This window comes from Heterocephalus glaber, unplaced genomic scaffold (genome assembly GCF_053883595.1).
Source record: "Heterocephalus glaber isolate CG9 unplaced genomic scaffold, H.glaber_assembly_v1.0 deba00001532, whole genome shotgun sequence".
NCBI classification, from domain to species: Eukaryota; Metazoa; Chordata; class Mammalia; order Rodentia; family Bathyergidae; genus Heterocephalus; species Heterocephalus glaber.
Genome location: NW_028258330.1, coordinates 21,266,009 through 21,292,680, shown reverse-complemented (window position 1 = coordinate 21,292,680; position 26,672 = coordinate 21,266,009). Strand labels below are relative to the sequence as shown.

The 26,672-nt window shown below is 41.5% G+C and overlaps 1 protein-coding gene, 1 long non-coding RNA gene and 1 pseudogene across 5 annotated transcripts in view; 1 reads left to right on the top strand and 2 right to left on the bottom strand.

Moving 5' to 3' along the window:
* The first annotated feature begins 389 nt into the window (after nt 1-389).
* LOC147824689 (uncharacterized) lies at nt 390-24,280 on the top strand. Its single transcript, XR_015441998.1, has 3 exons — nt 390-573; nt 14,238-14,336; nt 24,095-24,280. It is a non-coding gene; the product is annotated as an uncharacterized LOC147824689 (long non-coding RNA).
* Nucleotides 14,330-19,506, bottom strand: LOC147824690 (nuclear cap-binding protein subunit 2 pseudogene; annotated as a pseudogene).
* The window catches only part of Fkbp1a (FKBP prolyl isomerase 1A), a 23,178-nt gene continuing 16,180 nt past the window's right edge, over nt 19,675-26,672 (bottom strand). Inside the window, exons 3-5 of one of the 4 annotated variants that reach the window (XM_021254963.2) lie at nt 26,526-26,638; nt 22,865-23,029; nt 19,675-21,912 (exon numbers count right to left, since the gene is read on the bottom strand). In XM_021254963.2, coding sequence (XP_021110622.1) covers nt 22,901-23,029; nt 26,526-26,638 — 242 coding nt within the window. In that variant the 3' untranslated portion in view covers nt 19,675-21,912; nt 22,865-22,900. The remainder of the gene's footprint in view (nt 21,913-22,864; nt 23,030-26,525; nt 26,639-26,672) is intronic. The other 3 variants (XM_004840657.3, XM_013070681.3, XM_087188761.1) reach the window with 3 other exon arrangements.

Sequence of the window (26,672 nt, the reverse complement as noted above, 5' to 3'; positions counted from 1 at the left end):
TTACATGCTTGAGAAACAGGCTTCTAAGATTTGTTTGGGGTGGTTATCTGGAAGAGTTTTGGGGGAGTTGATACCTACCCCCATCCAAACAGATTTGGGGGTTTCTGTGGCAGTCTACAAGATGGAGGAGCAAAACCAGAGGGGAATTGAGGGAAGGCTGTGTGAAGGAGGGGCCCTAGGCATGTACAGTGACCTCTAGAAGAGTGAAGGCAAGTAGGACGGTCCCCTGGAAACCAGTTCTGAAGCTGCTGCCTCATTGTGATGTGAGCCCCCTCTGTTGACAGGAGGCTCATTCCTGCATAAGACACTGGGACATGTGGCCTGTGTCACCCATGTCATGTCAAACCAACCTGTGGACACAGGTCTTCTGCTTCCCCAAGGCTGGAATGCGGAAAAACACATCAAACGCCCTAGTTCTGCTCAGCACCAAGACCTAGATTCACTCTTCAGAAAGCCTCAAATTGCCAGCGCCAGTCTTCTGGCATAGTTCCTCTTATGTGCTGAAAAAAGGAGATAAAGTGCAGCAGACAGATGAGAAACTTCCCAGTGATCAGAAGCCATATTATTAATCTGGTGAGTAGACTACTTTGTAGATTAGACAGACTGAACCTGGCAGGGAATAAACCATTTTCCCATAGTAACCCCAGCCAGCCAGTGGCACTGCCAGGATGAGAAGCCACACCTGCTTTCCTACCACCTTTAGAGGAGGGAAACTGGGGCTCCAAGATCAGCAGGGCCTTGCCACGGGTCAGAAAGCAATTTGGTAACACAGCCAGGACCCAAGGATTCCAAATCTTGGTCTCATTCAGCTGCCAGCCTGGGCAAGTTGCCCAGCCCTTTCACCCACTTTTGCGCTTGTGCTGGGGGCAACCTGGGGCTGGCTAGGAAGAGGCAGCATGGTCTGAGAAGTCTGCTCAGGCCCAGATACTTGGGCTGTGCCGCACCTGCGCGCTGGCAGGAAGCAGCATTTTGAAAGTTGACCCCAGGGGGACCAAAACTGAGGGCAGACATAGGACACCCAGAGTCTTGCTTAGCCCCAGTCGGCCCTGCTAGGGGCCAGAAAGAAAGGTTCTTTGCAATTCTCTATTTTCCAGCGACGAAACAGGCAAGTAGGGCTCAGTCCCAGGATTCAGTCTCGTGCTTGGCGAGCACGCACACGGGAGGAGGGTGTCGGGTTGGGTCGTGCTTTCCTGGCGGCAGCCGCCGCTCCGCCCGGCGCCCGGAGGGGCCCCACCGGAAAGCGAGAACAATGGGCCGACGTGGGGGCCCTCGGTTCTGGAGCTAGGGCTGGGGCTCTGGGCCGGCTGGGAAAGGTGGAGATTGTGAAAGGAACCACTAGCATTTTTGAGCCCTTATATTCCAGGACCCATGTTAAAAGCTTTATAGGGATCATCTCAGAGTCCTCATCGTACTCCGATTAAGCCCCTTACAGATGAAGAAATTGAGGCAGAGTTTCAGTAAAAATCTCAAGAATTGAAAGCAAGATTCGAGCCTAGGTAGTCTGGCTCCGGACCCTGTTCTTAACTATAATAGATTACATGTATTTATTTGGAAGCTAAATATATAAATATACAATATTAATACTGTATATGATAACAATTGGGGATTTGAGAAGGTCCTGGTTCATTCACCTGGCAGTTCAGGTGACACCAGAGAAGAAAAGCATCCTTCTTAAATCACCTGTCAGCGCAAAAAGAGCCTATAGGGTTATTATAATGTTATTATACATCTATATATAAATGCTATCTACACCTCTTCATAACTTCCCTTTTTTGCCTACTCTATCAATTTCTGTAGTCCATACTGCCCATGCCCCTACCCCTGCCCCCGTACTGGGGATTGAACTCAGGACCTTGCGCTTGCAAGGCATGCGCAATGCCACTGAGCTAAACCCCTGGCCCCAATAATGTCCATGTTTAACGTGCTGTCTCTAGGTACCTGTAGAAGAGACCTAGACCATGGGCCCTGCGCACCCCAATCTCTCCCCCACCATCTGAGGGGCCAGGGTTTCCCGCAAAGCCTAAGTTAAAATGTGGCTCCTCTAGTTTAAATAGGTGTAACAGCAGTGGCACCAAGGTTTGAACTAAGGGGCGCTTAAACTCTTCTTGAATCTCCATCCAAAGCCCTCTGCCACCCAAATACACCAGACACACAACATCTAGATTTTTATAAATGTGCTTATTGTGCAAAAGCGCTTTGAGACAGCTTTCCTCATGTCCAGACTGCAGCACCCAAGTCAGCTGGTGGGTTAACACCCCAGAGGTTGCAGCTTTGAATACAAGACTAGAAATGGCAGGTTTCTTAGGATCCCGTTGGGTGGAGATTTGGAGCTCAAGGCAGTGGGAGACACAGGAAGATCCAACCTGGCCAGGCACTGGGGGCTTTAGAAGGTCCTGCAACTCTAGCCTGGAATTGTGCTTACTGTGTTTTATATAAGAAGGAGGCCTCAGATTGGCACCATCAGTAACTGGGAAGGCTCTCAGAATGCTGGGGCAGCTCCTACCTGGCTCCCTTTCATTTGTGCCAGCTGGGGGACACCCCCTCAGTGCAGTGGGGTCAGGTGGGAGACTCCTTAAAGACATTCAACTGCAGTTGCTGGGGAAGGTGATGGGGGCAATAAACCACCTGCAGGCCCTGCACTGGGAGCTGAGTTTGGGCCCTAAGAGGCCAGCTAGGGCACTGTATGGGGAAGCAAGGCCCCTGCATTTTGGGTTTTAGTTTCATGCCTGCCCCAGGCTACAGTGCCACCCTGGGCAAGCCATTCCCCATCTTATCCTCTGCTTCCAGTCCCTGACACACCTGGGACCTCTGGACTCTTTCCAGTCTCATAGGTAGGCTAACAGGGATGCCTGTCTTCTCTGGGGTCACCTGAGTCGCCAGGTGATGATCCTAAACTTCAACTATTATTATTTACATAATTATCTTTCAAAGATAGCTGTTTAAATAACTCAGCATCCATTTCCCTTTGTTAGGTATCTGGCCCCAATTTCCCTATAGGCAAGCCTCCCCGGCTCCTTTACCTCTGACTCCAAGGGTTCAGAGGGACTAGGCCTGTAAACTCCCGCATTCTAGCCCTCAAATCTGGGAGGAGGTACAGGTCATGTGACCTGCACAGCTAAAGGCATCAGGCTTAGGGCTGCCCAACAGTGAAGTCTTGGGAGCTTTTTACCTGAGAGGATCTGAAGTTGGATCTGCTAGCCACCACCCTGCCTCCACTGGCAGTGGAGCTGCTGCTGAGCAGGAAGAGTCAGGTGGGGGTGGAACTGTGGGCCATGGTGCAGCTTAAACCCTCTGCTGCTGCCTCGGCTCTTAGGATATTCATGTGCAGGAAGCATTCAGGTGTCTTTTCACTGAGCCAGTTTGAAGTAAGTTTTCTGTTGCTCCAGACAGAAGAATCCTGTTGCGTTGAATCTTCTTGAGTCTCTGACACCATCAATTGCAAGCTAATTTTTAAAGAAAAATATCAAATCTACTTAATAGTTTTTTGTTTGGTTTTACACTATTGGGGATCAAACTCAGGTCCTTTGCACTGAGATACACCTCTCCTCCCCTCTTTTTTGAGACAGGAACTCCACAAGTATCCCAGGTGGGACTCAAACTTGATCCATCTGCTTCAGCCTCCCAGAATGCTGGGACTGTAGACAGGCACAACCATGCCTGCCTAACAGTGTTTCATTTTAACAGTTTCAAATGTGCCCTTTAAAAAAAATTGACCGTAGTTCATTTTTTTTATAAAATTATGTATCACTGTTCTCTTTGGTGCTATTATCAAAGTTCTTCACATTTAGTGTCTAAACTTATTTTGGTAATTTTTACTCCCAATTGTATTACCTGGCTAGTGACAGTCATTCTTCTGATTCTTCTGTACACTGGATAATCTTTTGTCCATGTGGCATCATTTGCAAAGTTATTTTAAGTGATGACAAGGGATCTAATCCAGTAAAATTCTACAGGGTTTAATCACAGCCACCCAAATAGGACAGCAGACAGTAACACTGCCTAACTCATGCTCCACCTGCTGGCTGGCATGTTTCTCAGACATCAGTCATAGGCCACATCTTCATTCCAGAAATGTTAAGTTGGGGTGGTAGGAGACAGTGCATCAGAACAAATTAGGGATGTAGTCATCACTTCTTGGGGGACAGTCACTGAGTTAAACACAACAGAGATGTGATCTTAAGTAAGTAATGTCACTGCTCTGTTTCTCAGTTGCTACATCTATAAATGAGAATAATGTAACTTCATTAGTACCTTTTTCCACATAACTTCTGGAATTAGGAACTCCAGAAGGGGACATCAAAGACCAAGGAGGAGGGCTGAGGATTTAGTTCAGTGGCTCTGCCACCTGCCTTGAAAGCACAAGGTCCTGAGTTTGATCCCCAGTACCAAAGAAAAAAAGAAGAAGAAAAACCATTATAAAAAAAAAAGACCAAGGAGGGAAGAGACTATCCAAGGACATACAGCCAGTGAGTGACTGGGCTCAGGCTAAAAGCCCCATACCCTGACTCCTCACATGGTCCTCATGCTTCAGTGCCCTTCCTTATGGACGGCATCCCAGCACTTGATGGATCCAAGAAGCCCCCGACGACCACCCAGGCCACATCCACATGCTTCATGGTAGAGGTTGAAATACTCATTTGGCACTTCAGATGTATACTTTAGAGTCAAGGAGAATTTGGGTTTGGATTCTACTTCTACTATTTTTTAGTTGAGTGATCTTCAGTTCACTTTCTCCTTTTACTGGTCTTCAGTTTCTTCACCTGCAAAATGGGCTACAGAAGCCCAACTCATGGGACTGATGTGGAGTTTCAGATGAGGGCAGCATGGGTATGAAGTCAGGGCAGGTAATTTTCTTATTTCAGTCTTCTCTCTATAACATAATTATTTCCATGGATAATCATGAAATAAAATGAATAATAATAATGATGAGAAAAAAAATGCAGACAGTGAAAGTTTTCCTTTATGGGATTTCACATATTGCGCCAGTGAAAAATAAGTGAACACAATTTTATAATGCAAAAAGTAATGAATTAATACTTCTAAATCACATTAATGTCTTTTTTTCCCCTCAAACAAGAGGATCACAAATTGAAACTCGTATCAACTTAGCAAAAGCCTGTGCCAAAAGTAAAAAAATAAAAAGGGCTAACCCTAGATAGGTGGGCCAAAAAAAATACTATTTTATTTTACCTTCATTGATTCTTTGATGTTCTTTCTTTTTGTAGAGTGGAGTTTCTGATCATTTTCCTTCTCTCTGAAGAACCACCCTGAACATTTCCTGCAAGCAGGTCTACTGGCCACAAATTCTTTCAGTTTGTTTGTCTAAGAAATCTTTTATTTCTCTCTCATTTTTAAAGTTTTCTTTCTTTCTTTTTTTCCCCCCATTGTAGGGGACTGAAACTAGGGCCTCTTCACAGCTAGGAAACTGCTCTACTATTGAGGTAGAATGCTCTACAGCCCTAGCCCTTTCATTTTCAAAAGATAATTTTTGCTGCACACAAAATTCTAGGCTTTTAACAATTTTATTCCTTCAACATTCAAAATATTTCATTCTAATTTCACCTTGCTTGAATGATTTTTTTTTTTGGTACCAGGAATCAAACTCAGTTCCTTGCGCTTGTGAGGCAGGTGGCGGAACGAGTGAGCTAAATTCCTGGCCCTTGCTTGAATAATTTTTGATGAAAAATCCAGTGTAATGTTCATCCTTGTTCCTCTATAGATGTTTTCCCTGTTTTGGCTCTCTTTGCTTTGTTTTGCAGTTTGTGTATGGTATGCTTAGATGTAGATTTTTTAGTATTCACCCTATTTTATGTTTTCTGAGCTTCCTGGTTTGTGGTCAGGTATTGATCACTAAATTTTTTAAAATCTTTAGCCATTACTACTTAAAGGATTTCTTTTGCTTCTTTCTCTCTTTTCTAGTATTTCTATTATGTATATTTATACTTTTTGTCATTGTTCCACAGTTCTTAACTACTCTATTCTAGTTTTGTTTTTATGGTGCTGGGGATCAAACCTAAGGCCTTGTACATGTTAGGCAAGTGCTCTTCCTCTTAGTTACATCCACAGCCCTCTTCTATTCCCGCTCATCCACTGGTTTTACACACTGCATCTTAGTTTAGGAAGTTTCAATTGACCACTGACATAGTTCATGTTGATTTATTCTTTCCTCAACTGTGTACTATCTGTTGATGAGCCCATCAAATGTATTCTTCATTTCTGTTACAGTGTGTTTGTATCTTGCATTTATTTACTTCAATTTTTTGGTACTTTCCTAACGTTTCCCTCTGCCTGTTCACATTGCTCCTCTATCTTTGCGTGCTATCTACTTTGTCTATTAGAGCTCTTTGCATGTTAGTCAGTTACTTTACTTTCTTAGACTCATAGTTCCCAAATCTTTATCTATCTGCTGATTCTGATGCTTGATTTATCTCTTCAGACTATTTTTTTAATTGCCTTTCAGATAGTCTTAGAAGTTTTTGTTGAAACCCAAGTATGATGTATTGGGTGGTAGGAACTGTGGTAAAGAGTGAGTGTCTACTAGGGTGAGTGTCTACATTTATCTGGCTAGGATTTAAGCTGTTTTCTGTAGCTATGGATGTTAGAGTCTTCTGTTTCCTCTGGTATCCTTGTTTTCATCTCCTGCTATGGTTTCAGTGTTTTTCTCTCCTCTAAGACTCATATTGAAGCTTAGTTCCCAGTGCTGTGCTATTGGGTGGTGTTGCTTTTGGAAGGTGACTGAATTGAGTGGATTCTACCTTCATGAATGGGATTAGGAGCCCTTAGAAAGGGCTTGGAGAGGGAGTCACTCTTTTTTGCTCCTATGTCAATGTTCCTCACTGCAGAGGATACAGCATTCAAGGAGTATCTCAGAAGCAGAGGACACCTCACCACACAGGAAGCCTACTGACATCTTACCTTTTTTTTTGGTTTTTTTGAGACAGGATCTCACTATGCAGTTCAGGCTGGCCTTAAACTCACAGTGATTTTCCTGCCTCAGCTTCCCGAGTGCCGAGATAACAGGCATACACCACTATCCCTGGATGGAACCTTGCTCATAGGACTTTTCCACCTCCAGAACTATGAGAAATAAATTTGTTCTTATAAACTACCTAATCAATGATAGTCTCTTATATCAGCACACGCCAAACTCAGTCATCTGTCTCCCCTCTTGTCTTTTGTGTTCCCTTAGAAACTCCTTAAATAGAGTTGGAGCCTTTTAGTTTTTTCATCTGTAACTCATTCTTATCTTGCAGAAGCCCTATTGAGGTAGTAGGAAGGTGTAGGGGAGAAAGCATTCTGTAATCCTATGATTAGGTCTCAGACTTTTATGGGCCTGTACCCTTGGGCAATGAGTTTCACAAGTGCATCTCAGTTCCCTCTTCCCTTAGATGAGACAAAGCTAGAGGGGGGAAAAAAACAACTTTGAAGTATAATTTATATGAAATACAATACAGTGGTACCGTGGTTCATGAATGCTTTTGTTTGTGAACAATTTGGTTTACAAATCAAAGCATTTGGCAAGTTGAAACCCAATTTTTCCAGCACCATTTATTAAAGAGGCTATCTTTCCTCCAGGGAGGGTGTTTGGCTCCTTTGTCCAAGATGAGGTGGATGAGTGTGTCTGGAGCTGTTTCTGCATCTTCTAATCTGTTCCACTGGTCCTCAGGTCTGTTTCTTTGCCAGTACAATGCTGTTTTTATCACAGTAGCTTTGTAGTATAGTTTCAAGTTGGGGGTTGTGATACCCCCTTGCCATGTCTCTGTTACCTAGAATTGCTTTTGCTATTCTGGGTCTCTTGTTCCATATGAATTTTTGGATTGTTTTCTCAAGGTACTTGAAGTACATGGCTGGGATTTCAATTGAGATTGCACTGAATCTACATAGCAGTTTTGGAAGTATGGCCATTTTCACTATGTTGATCCTTCCTACCAAGGAGCAGGGGATGTCTTTCCATTTTCTTTTTTATTGGTACTGGGGAGTGAACTGAGGAACTTGCACTTGTGGGGCAGGTGGCAGAACCACTGAGCTAAATCCCCAGCCCTCCAATTTCTGATATCATCTTCAATCTCTCTTTTCAGAGTGCCATAGTTTTCAGAGAAGAGGTCTTTGATCTTTCGTTAGGTTGATTCCTAGGTATTTCAGTTTTTTGGATGCTATTGTGAAAGGAATTATTTGCCCTATTTCCGTCTCAGTGAGTCTGTCACTGGTGTAGAGGAAAGCTATTGATTTTTGTGTGTTGACCTTGTATCCAGCTACTTTACTTAATTTGGTTATTAAGTCTAGAAGACTTTTGGTGGAGTTCTTGGGGTCTTCTATATAGAGTATCATGTCATCTGCAAATAATGACAATTTGACTTCTTCATTTCCTATCTTTATTCCTTTTATTTCTTTCTCTTGTCTAATTGCCGTGGCTAATGTTTCCAGAACTACATTGAACAAGAGTGGTGATAGTGGACATCCTTGTCTTGTTCCTGATTTGAGTGTGAAGGATTTCAGTTTGTGACCATTTAGTATGATATTGGCTGTTGGTTTTTCATAGATGGCTTCTATCAGTTTGAGGCAGAGACCATCTATTCCAATGTTTTGCAGGGTCTTTATCATAAATGCATGTTGGATTTTGTCAAATGCTTTTTCTGTGTCTATGGAGATAATCATATGGTTCTTGTCCTTGGCTCTATTGATATAGTGTATTACATTGATTGATTTGCATATGTTGAACCATCCCTGCATCCCTGGGACGAATCCCACTTGATCAGGGTGTATGATCTTCTTGATGATCTTCTGCATTCTGTTTGCCAGTATCTTATTAAGGATTTTTGCATCTATGTTCATTAGTGAGATTGGTCTACAGTTCTCTTTTTCAGTTGGTTCTTTCTCTGCTTTGGAGATCAAGGTGATGCTTGCTTCCAGGAATGAATTTGGGAGTATTGCTTCCCTTTCAATTTCACTGAAGAGTTTAAACAGTAGTGGCAGTAGTTCCTCTCTAAATGTCTTGTAGAATTCGGCGGTGAAGCCATCAGGGCCCAGGCTTTTCTTAGTTGGTAAGTTTTTAATTACATTTTCAATTTCATTGATTGATATTGGGTTTAGAATTTTTAGGTCTTCTTTGTTCAACTTTGGTAATTCATATGAATCTAGGAATCTGTCCATTTCTTCTGTTTTCCATCTTATTGGCATATAGGTTCTGGAAGTAGGTATTGATGATCCTCTGGATTTCTGCTGGGTCCGTTGTAATTGCATCCTTTTCATTCCTAATTGCATGGATTTGGGTCTTTTCTTTCCTTTTTCTGATAAGATTGGCTAAGGGTTTGTCAATTTTGTTTATTCTTTTGAAGAACCAACTCTTGGCTTCATTGATTTTTTGTATCATTCTCTTAGTCTCCACTGCATTGATTTCTGCTCTGATCTTTATAATTTCCTCCCTTGTATAAGCTTTGGGTTTGTCGTTTTCTTATTTTTCTAGAAGCTTGAGGTTCAGCATCAGGTTGTTTAATTGGGCTCACTCTGTTTTCCTAATATGCATATTCACTGCTATGAATTTCCCTCGTAACACTGCTTTCATTGTGTCCCATAGATTCCGATATGTTGTAATGTCATTTTCATTTAATTAAAGGAACTGTCTGATTTCTTCTTTAATTTCCTCTGTGACCCATTGGTTCTGCAGAAGTGTGTTGTTCAATTTCCATGTGTTTATGAAATTCTTGCAGTTTCCTTTGCTATTGATCTCCAATTTCATTGCACTATGGTCTGATAATATACAGGGGAGAACTTCAACTCCTTTGCACTTACTTAAATACATTCTATGAATGAGTATGTGTTCTATTTTGGAGAACGACCCATGTGCAGCTGAAAAGAATATGTATTCTGATTTTTTGGGGTGGAAGGAACATTCTGTAAACATCTGTTAAGTTCATTTGTTCCAGAGTTTGATTGAGTTCTAGTATTTTGTTGCTTAGTTTTTGTGTAGTTGATCTATCTATTTGAGACAGTGGGATATTGAGGTCCCCCACTACTATCGTATTAGTGCTTATATGATTTTTCATGTCCGTTAATATTTGTTTTATATAGTTGGGTGCACTAGTGTTTGGTGCATAGATATTTATGATTGTCATCTCTTCCTCTTGAATTGTTCCCTGTGTAGTGCCCTTCTTTGTCTTAATCAGTGTTGGTTTGAAATCCACTTGATCTACAAAGAGGATAGCTACTCTTGCTTATTTTTGGAATCCTGTTGCATGGAGTACTTTTTTTCCACCCTTTAACTTTCAGTCTATGAGTTTCTTTTTGAATTCAGTGTGTTTCTTGTATGCAGCATATTGTTGGATCATGCTTCTTGACCCATTCTGCCAGTCTATTTCTTTTGATTGGTGAATTGAGACCATCAACATTGGTGGTTATAACTAATATGTATTGAATAATCATTGTCATGACTTTTTTTTTGTTGGATTCTCCCCCTTTGTGTTTAATTTCTTGTCATGCCCTATGGACTCATTCTGCTGGGCTTCCTGGGGTTGGATCCTCATTGTCTTTTCCTAGGATATTGTCTAAAGTTTTTTGGAGTGCTGATTTGGTATTCATGAAGTTCCTAAGGTGCTCTTTGTCATGAAAGTATCTTATTTCTCCATCAGTTTTGAAAGATAGTTTTGCAGGGTACATCAATCTGGGTTAGAGGCTGTTTTCTTTTAGGGCTTGGAGTACATCACTCCAAGCTCTTCTTGCCTTGAGGGTTTGCATTGAGAAGTCTGCTGTGATTCTGATGGCCTTTCCTTCATATGTGATTTGTTTCTTTTCTCTAACTGCTTGTAGAATTTTGTTCTTCTGTTGGGTTTCTGGACTCTTATGTATTATATGCCTATGTGTAGATTTTTTTTTGATCAAGGCTAGTTGGAGTCCTATATGCCTCACTTATCTGTATGTCAAGTTCTTTCCCCCTGCTTGGGAAGTTTTCTGCCATCACTTCTGTGAACAGTTTTTTTAATGTCTGCACTGTCTCTTGTTTCTTCATTGAGTCTGATTAGTCTTATGTTATTCTTCTTTGCATTGTCTCTCAGCTGCTGGATTGATTTCTCATGGTCCCTTACCATTTTGAAGAAATTTTTCTTTTCCTGGTCACTAATTGCAATCTTATCTTCTATACCTAAAATTCTGTCCTCACATTGGCTTATACTGGTGGGTAAACTTTCAATGGAGTTTTTAATCTCCTGGAAATTTTTGCATCTGTTTTATGGATTCCATTTGTTTCGTATGTTGGAATTCCATCATGTTCCTCAGCTCCTCTATTTTTTTAATCTGTGTCCTCTCTAGATTTGAGTATCAGATTGTTCCATCTCGTTTCCCTTTGGGGTGGCTGTAGGTGATCTCCAAGTCTGGTTTTGAGGCTTATTTACATGTCTTCTCATTTTGACGGGGGTGCAGGGAGGGCTCACCCTTTTCGTGCTGGGAACCATGATACTATAGCCCAGAAGCCTCCTCCTCTCGGCTGTGAGTGGTGGTCTATGAGATTTTTGTTATGTTTTGCAAATATTTTCATTATGGCTTTTTTCAAATCCAGAATGCATTTAATAGAATAGTTTCCAATTCATCTTGATTGAAGGTGCTTTCTGAGCTGCTTATTCCTGGAATAAGCTTCCTCCTGGAAGCCTTGCTTTTCATCCTATAGGCTGGCAGAGGACCATGGATCAGCCAGCACACAAAACTACCATGTGTACCTAAGGGCCTGGTGATTTTATTGCATCCTAAACATTTCACAACCATGGAGTAGGAATTGAGGCTCTGCACCAGGTGCTTTTCTCTCCTCTTCTTCTCGAGAGGCATGAAGGAGATCCTTTGTGAGAGGCATGTTTTCATGTGGAGGTGATCACGGCTGGACTGCATGGCTCATCTTTTGTTTATTGGATACTAAGGGTTTTTAGGTGGTCACATAAACAATTTTCTTTATGTCTTTCTGGTTTTGCTTCTTGACTAAGGACTTTTCCACTTGAGGATGTACTTTAATTTTTTTTTTAAAGCAAGTAAGAGAAAAAATAACAGTGTAAGATAATGCAGTATGGTGGTGGGTGTCAGAATAGAGCTAAGTTTAAAGTAGTTTTCTCTAATGAGTGGCCTGGAGTGAGGAAGGGCCAGACAAAAAACTACTGCCTTTCTACAGATTCTCAATCACCTTCCAGCATGGAAGTTGCACTGATACTGTGTTCCTTGAATCTGACTGCTCACTAGTCTTTCTTTTATCCATCTGTCAAAGGCTCCATCATCTCTGGCCTTGATCTCAAGTGCCTCACAGGTTTCCTGCTTCTACCCATAGCCCTGTTCAGGTATCTATTGCTGTTCAATAAACCACTTCAGAACCAAGTTATTTGGTCTCACAATACTGTGTTTTTTCTTGGCCAGGTGGAGTGGTTCCTCTATATATTGCTGGGGTGTGGGCACCTGTGGGCTCAACTGGCACAATGCCCATGGGGGCTCCCTCAGCTGCCTGGCCATTGATGCTAGCAGTTGGTGGAGATCTCAGCTGGGAGATCAGGTCTCAAGTCTCCCATGTGTGGCCTCTGTGTAGCTGTGTAGCTGGAGTTTTGAAGTGGATGCCAATGATCTTCTTAAACCTGGGCTTGGAAGTTCCACCACAGCCTTCCATTGCCTCCTAAGGTCAGAGCAGGCAGAGGGCCAGCCTAGATTCAAGGGTTGTGGAGGAATCTCTGGGGTCCATTTTGGCAGACTAGCTATTTCTCAGCCAATTTTCCAGTTTTCAGAGAGATCTTTAAAAAGATACTAGTCCCTTGTTGAAATTCACCAATGGCATCATCATGGGACTACACCTGTAATGTAATGCTGCTTTACCTGGCCCCACTCAATCCTGTCCTTTCCACCTCTGTTCCACCTCTACTAGTTTTTGCTGCTGTTTCTCCAGCTCCCAATACTATGCCTCAGACCACTGCACTTACTCTTCCATTAGCCTACAACAGTTCTGCTCCAGGTCTTCACTCGGCTTCATCATGCTCTTCACTGCTATTGAACTTGGATACCTGATGTTATTTATTCATCCATTTTTGGTCTCCTTCACTAGAACTTAAGGTCCTTGCTGGCGGCACTTTCCTCTGCTTCATCTTATACTCACTCCTAACACCTAAAATAGCACTGATTAAGGAATGGCATCACCATAAATATACTGTGATTAAAAGAATTTGTCTTCCTAAATCTTGGGGATGAGTTGATTTGATAAATACACAAATTAATTTTAAAACAGGAAAAATGACAGCAATCATCACAGGCAGATCTGATATATCAAGTCTAGCAAACATAGCCACTGGCATGTATTTCTACCTTTCTAACAAAAGCTGACAGCTGTTTTGCTGAGTGACACATGGGGCAGCTGCTACAGCAAGCCCAGCCTCTGCTGGATCTGTAACCAAGCTGCTTGATGCATGCTTGGAACTTAAGGAACTTGGATAAACTCATCACACACTCTGGGCAGAAGCCAAGGGAGTGCTGCCCTTGGCATTTTAATTTTAATCCATTTTTTATATCAGCTGTCCTTCATTAATTCACTAAATATAATTAGAGGTCTGAGGGAGAATCCCTACACTGACTTCTCAATGGTTCTTTAAGAAATGAATCCAATCAAAAGTTTGTCAACCAAAACAAGCCCACATTTATTCAGGATGTGTGTTAAGGCAGAATTTTCATACACATCCCATCTGTCAAAGACAAAATTAAATCTGAAATTAACAAAGTCTACTTACTCATAAACTTGTACTGAGGAAAACTTTCTGTACTCATCTAGTTTCAGTAGTTCAAAGGTGTCAGAGAGTGTTTTACAGAACGCAAAGAGGAAATACCAACAGAGTTCCATTGGTGGATGTTCTAGTAGGCTAGGATCTATGGAAGCACAGGAGAGAATAACTGGTCTTTGAGTACATTTGGCCATCTTTGATTAGCTGCAAAGGGCACGCAGCCATTTGGGAGGATATTTCAAAAGAGGAAGGAGGTGGAGAGTTTTCTGTGGCAAGCCATTTCCTGGAATGAGTGTTTGTGTGTGTGTGTGGGGGGGGTCAATGGAATGCTTTTTTGCAGTCAAACTTCCGTCATGGTTTTCATAGGGTAGGGTGGGGAGGTGGTGGCACGTGGCTGCCATGGCAAAAAGTTTCTCACACAAGTCATCAAATTTTAAATAACATTTTAGAGTTGGGAGGTATCTTAAGGTTCACCCATCACTTTGAACACTTCTGTCCCCATTTCCACTTCAGGTCCACTTAACAAATGGAGTAACTCAGACGCAGCATAACTTGTCTAAGCCTTAGCAGAAAGGAGGAGAATTAGAAACAAGCTTTCCTGAGTCCTAATCTGTGAGTATAACCATCATGCTTCTCATAAATAAAACAAAAAATGAAAATGTAGTCAGTAAGCAACATAAACCATTTCCAGCTAATTCCCCTTTCTTAACAGAATCTGACTGGTTATGTTCAGTGGCTCTAGGCTCCCCCAGCCTCAGCGTCCTTTTCCAGACCTGGGGAAGGGTCTTGACTGGCCCAGGGTCAGTTGTCCAAATTTAATTCTATCCAATGAACATGAGGGGAGATGGCATAATGGGATGGTGTCTTAGTCCATCTTGTGCTGCTTTAACACAATACTACAGACTGGGTAACTTACAATGAGCAGAAATTTATTTCTCACACATCTATAGGCGGGGTAGTTCAAGATCAAAGCATGGCATCTACCAAGAGCCTTTCTGCTGTGATACTCTGGAGGAAGATGAAAGGCCAAAGGCAGAGAGAGGGAGGGCAAGAGAACAGAATTTATCCTTACACAGTGAACATAGTCCAACAATAACAAACCCACTTCTGTGATGTTATTAATCTGTTCATGAGACCAAAGCCCTCATGACTCAAATACCTCCCACTGGACCCTACCTCACAACACTGCCACACCAAGAATCAAGTTTCCAACACATAAACCTTCATGGGAACCTTCAACTCACAGCAAAAGGCTTTTAGAAAATTGAAGATTCTTAGTTTTCTTTTGTAGATCATAGAAATGATGGCTCATTATCTGGATTGGGACATGGGTAGTATTTTTTAGCGTGGAGGTAAAAAAACAACTCTGGTCTAACTTGGCAATGCAAGTCAAGACATTAAATCTCTTCTGACCCTACAGTTCCCCTTCTAGTATTTTACTCTAGAAGAGAGCATTTAGAATAGAAAAAGATTACATGTTCAAAAATGTATTGGCTTTCAAATTCATTTTAATAAAAGCAAAGAAGTGGAAATAACCCAAGTATCTGACAATAGATCGGTAAACACTACGAAGGATTCTGAAATAGGTCCATCCCTGTTCTTCAGAGGTGTTGCATCTAACCCACCCTTCAGGGTTGTCTACATCTTAATTGGTTTTGAGCCACTTTAGTTACATAAACTAAAGGAAACTGATAAAGCAGACTCTTGCCCACAGAAATGTATGTTGTGACTACAGGAATGTATCTGATTATTGCTATGGATATTGGCCAATTTTGCCAGGTTTATGTTATTAATTTCAGCACTGTTACTGGGCTAATATATTTACTTGCTTCTTGGATTCTCCTTTGAACCAAAGAAAACACCTCAGCACTTCTCTCATTAATGAGTAAATAAAATCTTTAACATGTTCACTTTGTATTTTCACAAACCATTTTACTTACAGAACAAAAAATTCTTTAACAAGGTAAACAGAAAGAAGCTCAAATAATTCCCCAAATTACCTACTCTGCTGTTCAAAAGAATTTTAATATAGATGCTAATTTGTGTCATTTGTACTACTAGTTTCTCTCAGTCACTGAAAAGAAAGTTTTGTGCTATTATGTGTTTCAGCTTTGTAAGAATCTTTTTTTGGTCTATGTCTTGTACTGTGTAACTACTTTAAAGATAATGATACACAGGGCATTAACTATTATTTTATGAAATTTTTTTCATAAAATTAAAAAAACTTAAGGGGGGGTAGCAGGGAAGAAATGCAAAATTTTTACTATGCTGTGATTAAAAGTGGAAATTTTAAGTGCTTAGGGCAAGAACTAGAAGGGAAGGAGAAACTGAAGTTGGATTTGCTGGGAGTAGTTTTCCTGTACAGTAAGTCCCTGACTTACGAACATTTGAGCTGCAAATTTTCACAGGCGTACTGTGTAAGATTCACAGACCTGGCTAGGGATTTAACTCAGTGGCACAGCACCTGCCTCACAAGTGCAAGGTCCTGAGTTCAATCCCTGGTACAGGGGGAAAAAAAAGATTCACAGGTGTACTGCATAACTTTGTTGGATTACAAACAAATCCAATTTACAAACGTTCTCCTGGAACAGAACTTGTTCTGTAAATTGGGGACTTACCGTGCAGATTTAAAAAGTGATCCTATATTAGTTTTCTATTTGTGTTTGTTGCTGTAAGATTACCATGAACTTACTGGTTTAAAACAATACTAATTACTTCAATTCTGGAAGTTAGGTACAAAAAGCATTTCATGGGACCAAAAATAAGGTATGAGCAGGGTTCTGTTCCTTTTAGGAACCCCAGAGAAGAATTCATTTCCTTGGCTTGTACCCGCTTCTTCCATCTTTGAATCCAGTGGCACTGCATCCTCAAATGTCTTTGTACCTTCACATCTTCTCTGACCCTTGTATGAATTGCTCTACTTGGGTAATATAAGATAAATCTCTTTATCTCAGGGTTCTGTTTAATCTTATCTGCAAAACCAGTACTGCTGGGGATAAGGATATAGGCATCACTGAGGCGATGATTCTGCTGTAAACGCCAACCCTGATCTAGTTTCTCTGAAAAAGTTCAATGAGAACAGCTTTCCTGTGAGCCTTAAAGCACACTGACTAACAAGTGCCAGAGGGTATGAGGTAGAACTCTATTTAAATTAAATTCTAAGGTGGGGATGGTGGTACATGCCTGTTATCCCAGCACTATGGGAAGCTGAGGCAGGACTGCAAATTCAAGTCCAGCCTGGACAAATTAGTGAGATAAGGTTGTAGCTCAGTGTAAAATCAAAACTTTTGCCTCTGGAGGTGGCGTAGGAATTAACTAGAAGGAATAATGGAACTTTCCTGAGACAATGATGTTCTACATTTTGTTAATGGTGTAAAAGTATAAATACTATACACTACCTATGATATATATTGGGGGAACTGTAGTAATACCTGTCATTTTCTATGAAATGTTGACAAAAAGGATGGTATCTATCCATCAATTTGTATCTGCATGTTTATATGTGAAAAATAGGTACAGCAACATTTTTATAACAGAATCTAGTATTTCCTCAAACAATCCTTCACTTTGACAAATTTTATTTTTATAAGTTGGTCCAACTTTATTGTAATGTTACAAGACAAATAAGAACCAATATCTTTGGTTTTAAGGCCTTTAGAAATCTCAGTTATGTCTTACTACAGAAGAATATAAATTAGCTCAAAGTACAGTATAAAAACAAATTTTACAAATGAATAGTGAGTGTATCATTAGATGTTTGTAAATGGTTTCTTCTTACTTCACAACCAACAACAGTGCTTCAAAAAATTCCAATAACCAGTTTGGAACTGACTGAGAAAACTCACACTTGGTCTAACATGAAAGATGTTCACAGAAGAGTACTCCAGCCACAACCTTCACATACTACTGAATGTTGGAAGATGCTCTGTTGCTAGATGAAAACATTTTGTATTTTTTCTAATTAGGGAAAATTATACTCACACATAAGAAATCATCTCTTGCTTTACAAATGCAAAACAAATTCTTTGGGGGATCTCCATGTTAGAGACACTTTTTCAGTTTTAGGCAAAATATTGTATCTCTTGAAAAATGTATTTAGCAGAACTCAAGTCCTGCACTAAAGCAGAGAACTAGGGGTGGGGTAGGGTCCTGAGATCTCAGGCTTTTGCGCAAATACTTAGGAAGGTCAAAGTTTGCCTTTAGAAATCAGAATTCAACATAGAAAACAAATGCAGTTGTCAGACAACTCTTCCTTACACCAAAACTGTACAACATAACAAAACTCCATTTTATCCTAAAAAATTTTACATCATGCAAACTTCAAATTTAAAAAAGAATTGTTCCAAGTTCCAGTGTAGATCATGAGCCTACTTAGACCCTAGCAACAGAAAATAAACTTTTACATTTTTCTAGTCTTCCTGTGTGGTATTTTTTGGCTGACAGATTAACATCATAGGCTGAATCTGCTGCTGAGGAACACATTTCTTTTTCTCTACCACTGAACTCCATTCTCAGCCACAAGGAACACACTTTTTGATCTGGTAACAGAAAATGGTTCTGCTAACTTTTTCAGCAGTTACCAGAAGGGAGGGAGGGAATTCTGCAATGATAGGGCTCCTGCCACTCACTGCTTTTGTGCAAGTTTTCCATAGCCCCCTCTTCCCGCGTCATAGTCCTGCTGGTATTCATCGCAAACCTGGTTTCCAGATTGCCTGCGCCCATACTGCCTGCCCTCCTTAAAGCCTGAATCCCAGTCTGTGCGAATGATCCTGTCGTCCAGATGAGTTCTGTTTATGAAACGCATGGCATTTTCTGCATCTGCTCTCGAGTATTCCACAAAACAGAAGCCACACGCTGTTTTCATTTTATCCAAAACCATAATGATCTTCTTTATGTCACCACTTTTGCTGAGTTCATAAATTTGTTCTTCAGTTGTGTAAAAGGAAAGATTTCCGATATACAATGTACAACTTTTCTTCAGTAATTTTTCTTGTTGTCACTTCGAAAGTGCTGGTCCTGGTACTGGCTCAGCTCCACATAGGAGTCGCTGCGCAATGCCTTCAAGAGGTCAACATGATGCTAAGAGGTAGAGAAAGATGCATCGCCTTTGTGAACAGCTAAGGAGCTTTCCACTTTGACAAATTTTAAAAGAACTTTTGAGAAAATACGATCCTGGAATATTACTCCAACAATATAAATTAAAAACAAAAGGAAAAAATTTGAAAGTCATTAATCAAGTCCTTAAATAACCTATTTAAAGTCAGTGGCTCTCAGCCAGAGCAGTTTTTTGTTTTTTGGGTTTTTTTGATACTGGGGATCAATCTCAGGACCTTGCGCTTTCGAGGCAGGCGGTGGCACCACTGAGCTAAATCCCTGGCCCAACCAGAGCAGTTTTGAGTGTCAGAGTAATTTGCTAGCCTCCATAACTTTCAGTAAGGGAAGAATGATACTGGCACATACAGGCTGGGGATCAGGAAAGGTACTATAATCATTCAGTCTAAGTGGCAGTCTTTCCACACCAAATGTTACCGAGGAATAATTTAAAGTCAAAATCTTCCCTTTGTAATTCTTCATCAATTTGCTTCTTGACTGTGACTTTCTTCTTGAGAGGTGGATATATCTCACACGTCTTCGTAGCCCAAGAACTAGGTGGCACAGTGTTCCACCTAGAACACATACTTAAGGACATGTGACGATGGGGGAGGGGGTACTCCCTGACTATCCCAGCCTGACTTCCAGACAGTTCTTTTGATGACAACCTATGGCCAAATCTTCCTCCTCCTCCTCACCCACCCCAGAGTGGTCAATGGGTAAGGATGATCACTGCTGCAGTTCTGCTAACATTTAACTTTGGACACTATCCCTATTGCTACCTTTCCCTCATCCAGACCCTCCCCCCTGCACCAAATGGCAGGGGAGGCATGTGAAAGTAACCACCATGACACAGAGCTGAGAAAAGTCAGCATAAAGCACTTTTATTGCAATAATAAAACTTGAAACTCATATGTGGCGCGGGGATAGGGGTGGTGCTGAGCGTGAGTGGAATGGGGAACAAAGCAACACTTCTCACCAAATCACTACACAGGACAGCAAAGGGTGAGAAGGGACTGAGGGAAGAAAAGCCAGGAAGCTCTGAGATCAGCAGAGGGAGCCAAGCATCAAAAAAAAAAAAACAAAACCAAAACAGAACAACCCACAAAAAAAAAAACCCCAAAACAAACAAAAAACAGGGGATGCTGAAGCTGCGATGACCAGCATCATTATTTTAATAGAACACTCAAGGATTTGTCATGATGGCAGGGCTTTCGTTGGGTGATAAGTCTACAAACAGCACCTTCAATTTAAACTTTCAATTAAAGTTCTTAAAATTTAGGAAGTGGAGCTTAAATAGTTATGAGATTATAAAAGTCCTGAAAATCCATTAGAAAAATGGGGTTGGGGGAGTAGGTCAAGAAGGCATCAGAGGTCCCCGCTGGCCCAGGGACAGATACCTGTAGTGTCCAACATTGCAGTGAAAGTGATCTGCTTTCAAAAGGCAAAGGTTTCAGGGGAGGTGGCTGGGGCTGACAGAGGCTAAGGCTCTCCCCCTCCCCACTTCAGCTTTGGGTAGGGCTTTTAATTTAACCCAAGAACATCTCTCACAATGGAGAATAATTCAGCCCTCAACCACATCTCAAATCTGCTATGGCTTTGCAGCGCAGCAGCAAGAATGTTTAATATATAATAGATAAAAATTTCATCCCCCCCCCAAAATTCTTGGAACCCCCCCCAACACTAATTACTATTCTAAAGTTAACCCATCACTTGTGCTCTTAATACTTGACAATATACTTAATTGGAAACTAGATCCAAAAGACTGAAACTGAATCTTCAACCCAAAACAAACAAAATGAATAACTTGAGGTTAATGGCATATAGTTTAGGTAAACACACATACAAGGACACAGGGAAGAGGAAATGGAGGTGTCAGAAGCAAAGCTGAGTGACAGAACACATTCAGTCGGGGTAGATGTTTATATAAAGAGTAGTGGGATATCAGGAAAAGCTCCATATTGATTCATGTGCACGCATCTGGAGACACAGGATCCCTCCATAGCAGATCTGTTGAGAACAGAAAATCTGTGAGTTCCAGCAACTCTGTTCTTTCTGAGGACAGCCACAATGCCATCTGCCACACCAAATCTTGTCCCTAGCAGCTAAGAGGTCTTGCTGGGACAACACCATTTCTCTTCTAGCTGGAGAAAGCCAGATAGGCTGGTGCTGGGTTCCCAGGTGAGCCAACTTCTTCCTGCTTAAATTGGTCCATGTATTTTGTTTTGCTCTTTTGTCCTGAAGTTTATGTGCAGCTTGCTGAGGATAGAAGACCTTGACCCATGTTGCTGACAGCATAGTTCCCCATTATCTCTAGTCTCCAACTTGGCTACATACAGGAATCACTTGGGGGCTTGAAAAAATCTTAATGCTTGAATCCCATCCCCAGTTACTGTGATTAACTGAATTCAGACTGAGAACCACACCTTGTTATTTGTCAGGGTGAGTAGACTAGAAAATGTATTCATTCAGTCAAATCTACAACTTTCTGAATTGCCTTCAGGCTCTCCTTTGTGATCTTTGTAAGAAGCTCTGAGATGTTTGGCAGAGGGTAGGGTTAGGTCAGGGTGACTTGTAGCCCTCACCTCTTTCTCTCTTTTTCCTTCCTCCAACCCATCTGGCTTACAGAAAATATTCGGAAATAGGATAACTCCAAGGCTCCCTGTGTGCATTTATATTCAAATAACTTACCTCTCTAAGAACAGGAAAGGGATCGGGATGAGGTAGGCACCTCTGGGCAGACATAGAGTATAAGATTTCCTCTTGGTAGAAATGATGAGCAAAGAAGCTAAGTTATCAAACCTGGCCAGCCCTGTATTACCTCAGTATATATTTACATCTCAGGCTACTGAGAGGAAAGATTGCTAATAATAAAAGAGCCTCTCACTTCAAGAAGCCTGCTGCAAGGCAAGATTCCAAGTAGCTCCGATTGCCATCACTGAGTTAGCAGCCACTTGCTACAGCTTTCAAACAAAAGCGTCCTCATTTAGCCTCTGGCTGTGGCCTTCTGGTTCCATGGACAGGTGGGCAGTGAATAGGAAGAACTGGGCAGTTGGAAAGCAGATGACAGCATTCCTGTGTGTAATGATTCTAATACCTGCACAAAAAGGGATGCCCTATTAGGATATTGTTTGGTTTCCCCCAAAAAAATAAGTGTAGAAGAGGGATGTCAGGAAATAGGCTCTAGTCCTTTTGCTACAGCCTGAATGTTACCCTGAGAAAAGGTTTTCTTCCTAGGTCTCAGTTTCCTCACCTGCTGCACAGGGTGAGTCAGATCCTTCCCAGGACTATGTGACCTGAGTGAATCCTTTAAATTTCACAAGTATCCTCTCGCCTCATCTTTCCTCTCCATTCACTGAAAACAAGCTGGCCTTGAGTGTCCTGAGCTCGGTCCCTGAGGCAGGTGGACTAAGACAGTAATGCCTCCCTCACATCTTCTAACAGGCAGTAACCGCAAATTGTACAGCTGAGAAAGCCACACAGGCTACACATTTGCAGGAGAGGTGCTTTGCTTACTAGCGTCTAGAAACATGGGGTAGAGTGAAGTCATCAAGTCTTCTAAAGAACTAAAATGCCAACATTAGCCATGAGGCCTGTGTTTCCACAGTCCCCAACTCAGTTAATAAGCTATATATAAAAAGTTTGTTGTAACAGCTGCCATCCCCATGAGTTCATTCCAGAACATATGCCATCCCTTTTCTTTGGATAACTAGCTTTTATATGCAAGGTGTACATTAAAAGAATGCCCTAACCAGGCATGGTGGCACATGCCTGTAACCTCAGCACTCGGAAGACAGGCAGGAGGACGGCCACGAGTTTGAGGCCAGCCTGGACTACACAATGAGTTCCAGCCCAGCCTGAACTACACAGCACGACCTTGTCTCAAAAAGATTTTTTTTTTTTTTTTTTTAAAGGATGCTCTATAGGGGAAGGATACAGGAGAAAAAGTAAGCCTCATAGGTTTTTTTTGGCCTCTATCCACCAAACCCTGGGCATAACAAGGGAGATGCAAAAGCAGTCAAAAAGGCCCTTCAGTATTGTTTCCTTACCCAAGAACAGGGAGCTAAGGGAGGAGGCCACTCCTGTCATTCCAGTTTTAGAAGCTCCACGTCGAAGACAAGAGTGGCATGTGGTGGGATGATGCCTGGGTGCCCAGTGGCACCATAGGCATAGTCTGGGGAGATAGTCAGTTTGGCTCTCTGACCCACACTCATCTGTGAAAAGAACAAGGAAGAAATGCTCAGTTGGATACACTCCTCGTCTCTGTAGAAGCAGAATGGTTTACCTGGAAGTTCCCTGGTCAGCACAGTTTTTGTGTTGGCTAGGACATTCCAGTCACTTTGCAGCTAGCTGTGCAGGTATCAAGCACCTCCTCCTCCTGCCCACAAAGGACTTGGAAGCTGGCAGTCAGACCCCAAGGGTCCCAATGGCAGTGCAAAACCCCTCTTGACTCCTACAGAATCAGGCCTTCAACCTTCTACCAGGTCTTACTGATGGCCACTGGGCAGGCAACAATCTAGAACTTTCCTCAACCAGTCCTCAGTGGTCTGTCACTCAGAGGACATTTGGTTAAGTGGCATCTATGTTCCTTTTAGTAAAAGAACTAGATTCATTCCAAGACTCTGAGGATACCAAAACCTGTGATGCTTAAGTCCTTATATAGAATATTTGCATATGACCTACACACATCCTCTTGAACATTTCACATCATTTTTGTATTGCCTATAATACCTAATACAATGTAAATGCTAGATAAAGTTTTTATAATCTGCTATTTGGGAAATGACAAAAAAGGTTGTATATATTCAACACAGACTCAACTTCTTGAAATATTTTGATATGTGGTTGAATCCATGGATGTGGAAACTGAACACAAGAGGGCTGACAGGTACCTTGATCAAATCTTTGCTTTAAAAGAAAATAAAGTAGTTGGGATAATCTATTTTTTCCTGTACTTTCTATATTTACACTCCTATACTGAGAAACTTCAAAATAGTATGATTTTTTTTGCAGTACAAAATAGCATGCTATCATTTATGAGATTATTTATATATTTGTACCTGCTGTATATATGGAAAACATCTTTGGAAGGACACCATTAAGTGAGAGTAGTGAGTGTGAAGAGTGACCAGCACGGAGGGAAAATTTTTACTTTAAAAAATACATTTGTATATTTTTTGTTTTTAATCAAATACACAAGTAAATGTAAATACCTATTTTCTGAAACACTGAATAGGTTTTCTGCTGTATTTCTATTCTTTACCTGTTTTGCTTTGTAGTTTCTACGTGTGTGTTTCTGGCTGTGACCGAGCACAAGAGATGACAACCACAGAGGAAGCTATGGGGTGAAATGAAGTTTCTAATGCAACTCAGAATCTATACTTTAGCATCTCTGAGCAACTGGAACATGACGGATCAAGGTAGTAAGGACAGTTAAGAGCATATGGCTTTATTTAATAAAATTCAAAAAAATCCTATCTTTTGACTCAACATTTCTACTTCTAGCATATTCTAACCCATCAAAAGGGGTGTGTTTCACAGGCATGTTCATACCATAGACTGGCCATTAGAAAAAATATAGTAATACTTAGGCAAGATGGTACATGCTTGTAATCACAGCACTCTATGGCTGGGGATTTAGCTCAGTGGTTTTGCCACCTGTCTTGCAAGCGCAAGGACCAGAGTTCAATCCCCGGCACCAAAAAAAAAAAAAAAAAATCACAGCACTCTAAGAGGCTGAGGCAGGAAGATTCCACGTTCAAGTATGGCCTGGCAAATTAGTGACTTTGATGCTGTCTCAAAATAAAAACTAAAGGTGCTGAGATTTAACTCAGGATGAAGGCACTAGGTTAAATCAATCTCCAATATTGATAAGGGGGGGGGAGAATATAGTAGCCAGCTTTTAATGTACTAATATGGAAAGATGCCCAAAACATACTATGAGAAAAAGGAAACTGCCTATACAGTACTTGTGGCACCTGGAAACATGTAAAACCAAGAAGAGGCACGAGACCTTAAAAAGGAGCAGAAGACAGTCCCTTCTTCCTCCTATGTCTTTAACTCAACATTCTATACAGGAGAGTTTAAAAGATGTTTTATGTAGTTCTCACACTACCCAATCTTCTCATAAGTGACAGGGCTATAATGGACCCCAAAGCAAAGGGATCTGGACATTGCCCAGGTCTGTTATGCCTCGAAAACTCTGGATGTGGCTTAGGTGGATAATGCTATCTCAATAGCAGCTGTAGCACTTGGGCCACACAATAGTCACTGTCCCAATGCTGGTACAGTCACAGAAGATGAGCTGTCATGTGGACAATGGTTAGCATAGCAGGTGAGGGATGAGCTACAGACCCAAGAGCTGGCCAGATCACAAGTACAGGGACAAAGAGATATGGCTGGCAAGGTTTCCCAAGAGAAGGAAGCCACAAAGGGGCTCTTCCCTATGCTGTCAACCCTCTGCCCTACAGAAGCAGAGATCCAGACACCTGGGAGTGAGGAGGCTTAAAGTTTCTAAAAGTTAAGCAGTTTCCTCAGATATAAATTGGTGATATTTTACAAAGTAAGTGGAGCAATGTGTATTCTGGAAAAGAAAGAATCTTTCTTTTATCCTGGTTAAATTTCTACTTCTTGGTGAGAAGAAAAGATTATATTACCCATTATCCAGAGCCTAATTATAAAGCCCCTAGGGTCTCAGCCCACTGTAAAAATCCCTTTATCTGCTTAAAGCCAAGGAAAAATCCCTGTCTGGTAAAGACAGAATCCAACTGAAATTTGGCAACCCTGGTTCTCCTATTGTCTCCCGGGAATTCTGTCATGTTGACAGAACAAAAGCTACTTTCACAAATGGAAGGGAAGAGATGAGGAATCAAACTCAAGACAAAATTACTTTCTCCACAAGTGTGACCTCTCCCAAGGGACTGGATGTGACATGGGCAATAATAAGAGAAACACAAAGTAAAACTACACAATACACCATTTTCCATTTATCATATTGTCCCACAGCCAGAAGTTTATTACTGCACTGTACTGTTGGGGCTGGGAGTAGCCAGCACCTTTACTGCATGTCAGTGGTAGCTCAGAGTGCAATCCTGATGAAGGCAACATGACAAGGCCTGTGCATCATGCAGCTTTGAGCCACTCACCCCACTTTGGAGAATTCTGTTCTATAGCAACACTTGCATATATGTAAAATAAAGTTTACAAGATGAGCCACTACTGCATTTTTTATAATAACAAAATACTGGAGATGGCCCTAACAGCCATTGTTAGTGCTCTGTCAAATTAAATTGTAACACATCCACCTCATACATGTAGAGCTGTTTATGTTCTGGTATGTTTAATGTTCTGGTGTGTAAAGGGAAGAAAAGTGTATGTACACTTCCATATATGCTTAAAAGTCTGTAACACAAGACACATTAATAGCTACTTGTCGGGGGTATTAAGAAGGGGTGCAAGGCCAGGGATTTAGCTCAGTGGCATTATGCCTGCCTCACAAGCCCAATGTCCTGGGGGGAGGAGGAGGAGGAAGAGGGAGGCAGGAGGAAGAGGAGGGAGGAAGGAGGAGGAGAGAGGAAGAAGAAGAAAGAAGAAGGAGGGGGTGGGAGGAGAGATTATACCTTTTTGATTTTCAAATCATATGAATGTTTTCCTAGAAAAACAATTTAACAGGTAGAAACAAAGAAAAAAACAAAACAAATGATAGCATACCTGGGCTACCCCTTCCTCCCAGCCTCGGATCACCTCCTGCTTGCCCAGCATAAACTTAAAGGGCTTGTTTCTGTCCCGGGAGGAATCAAATTTCTTTCCATCTTCAAGCATCCCTGTGAAAAGGGGCAGATGTAACATGAGCAATGA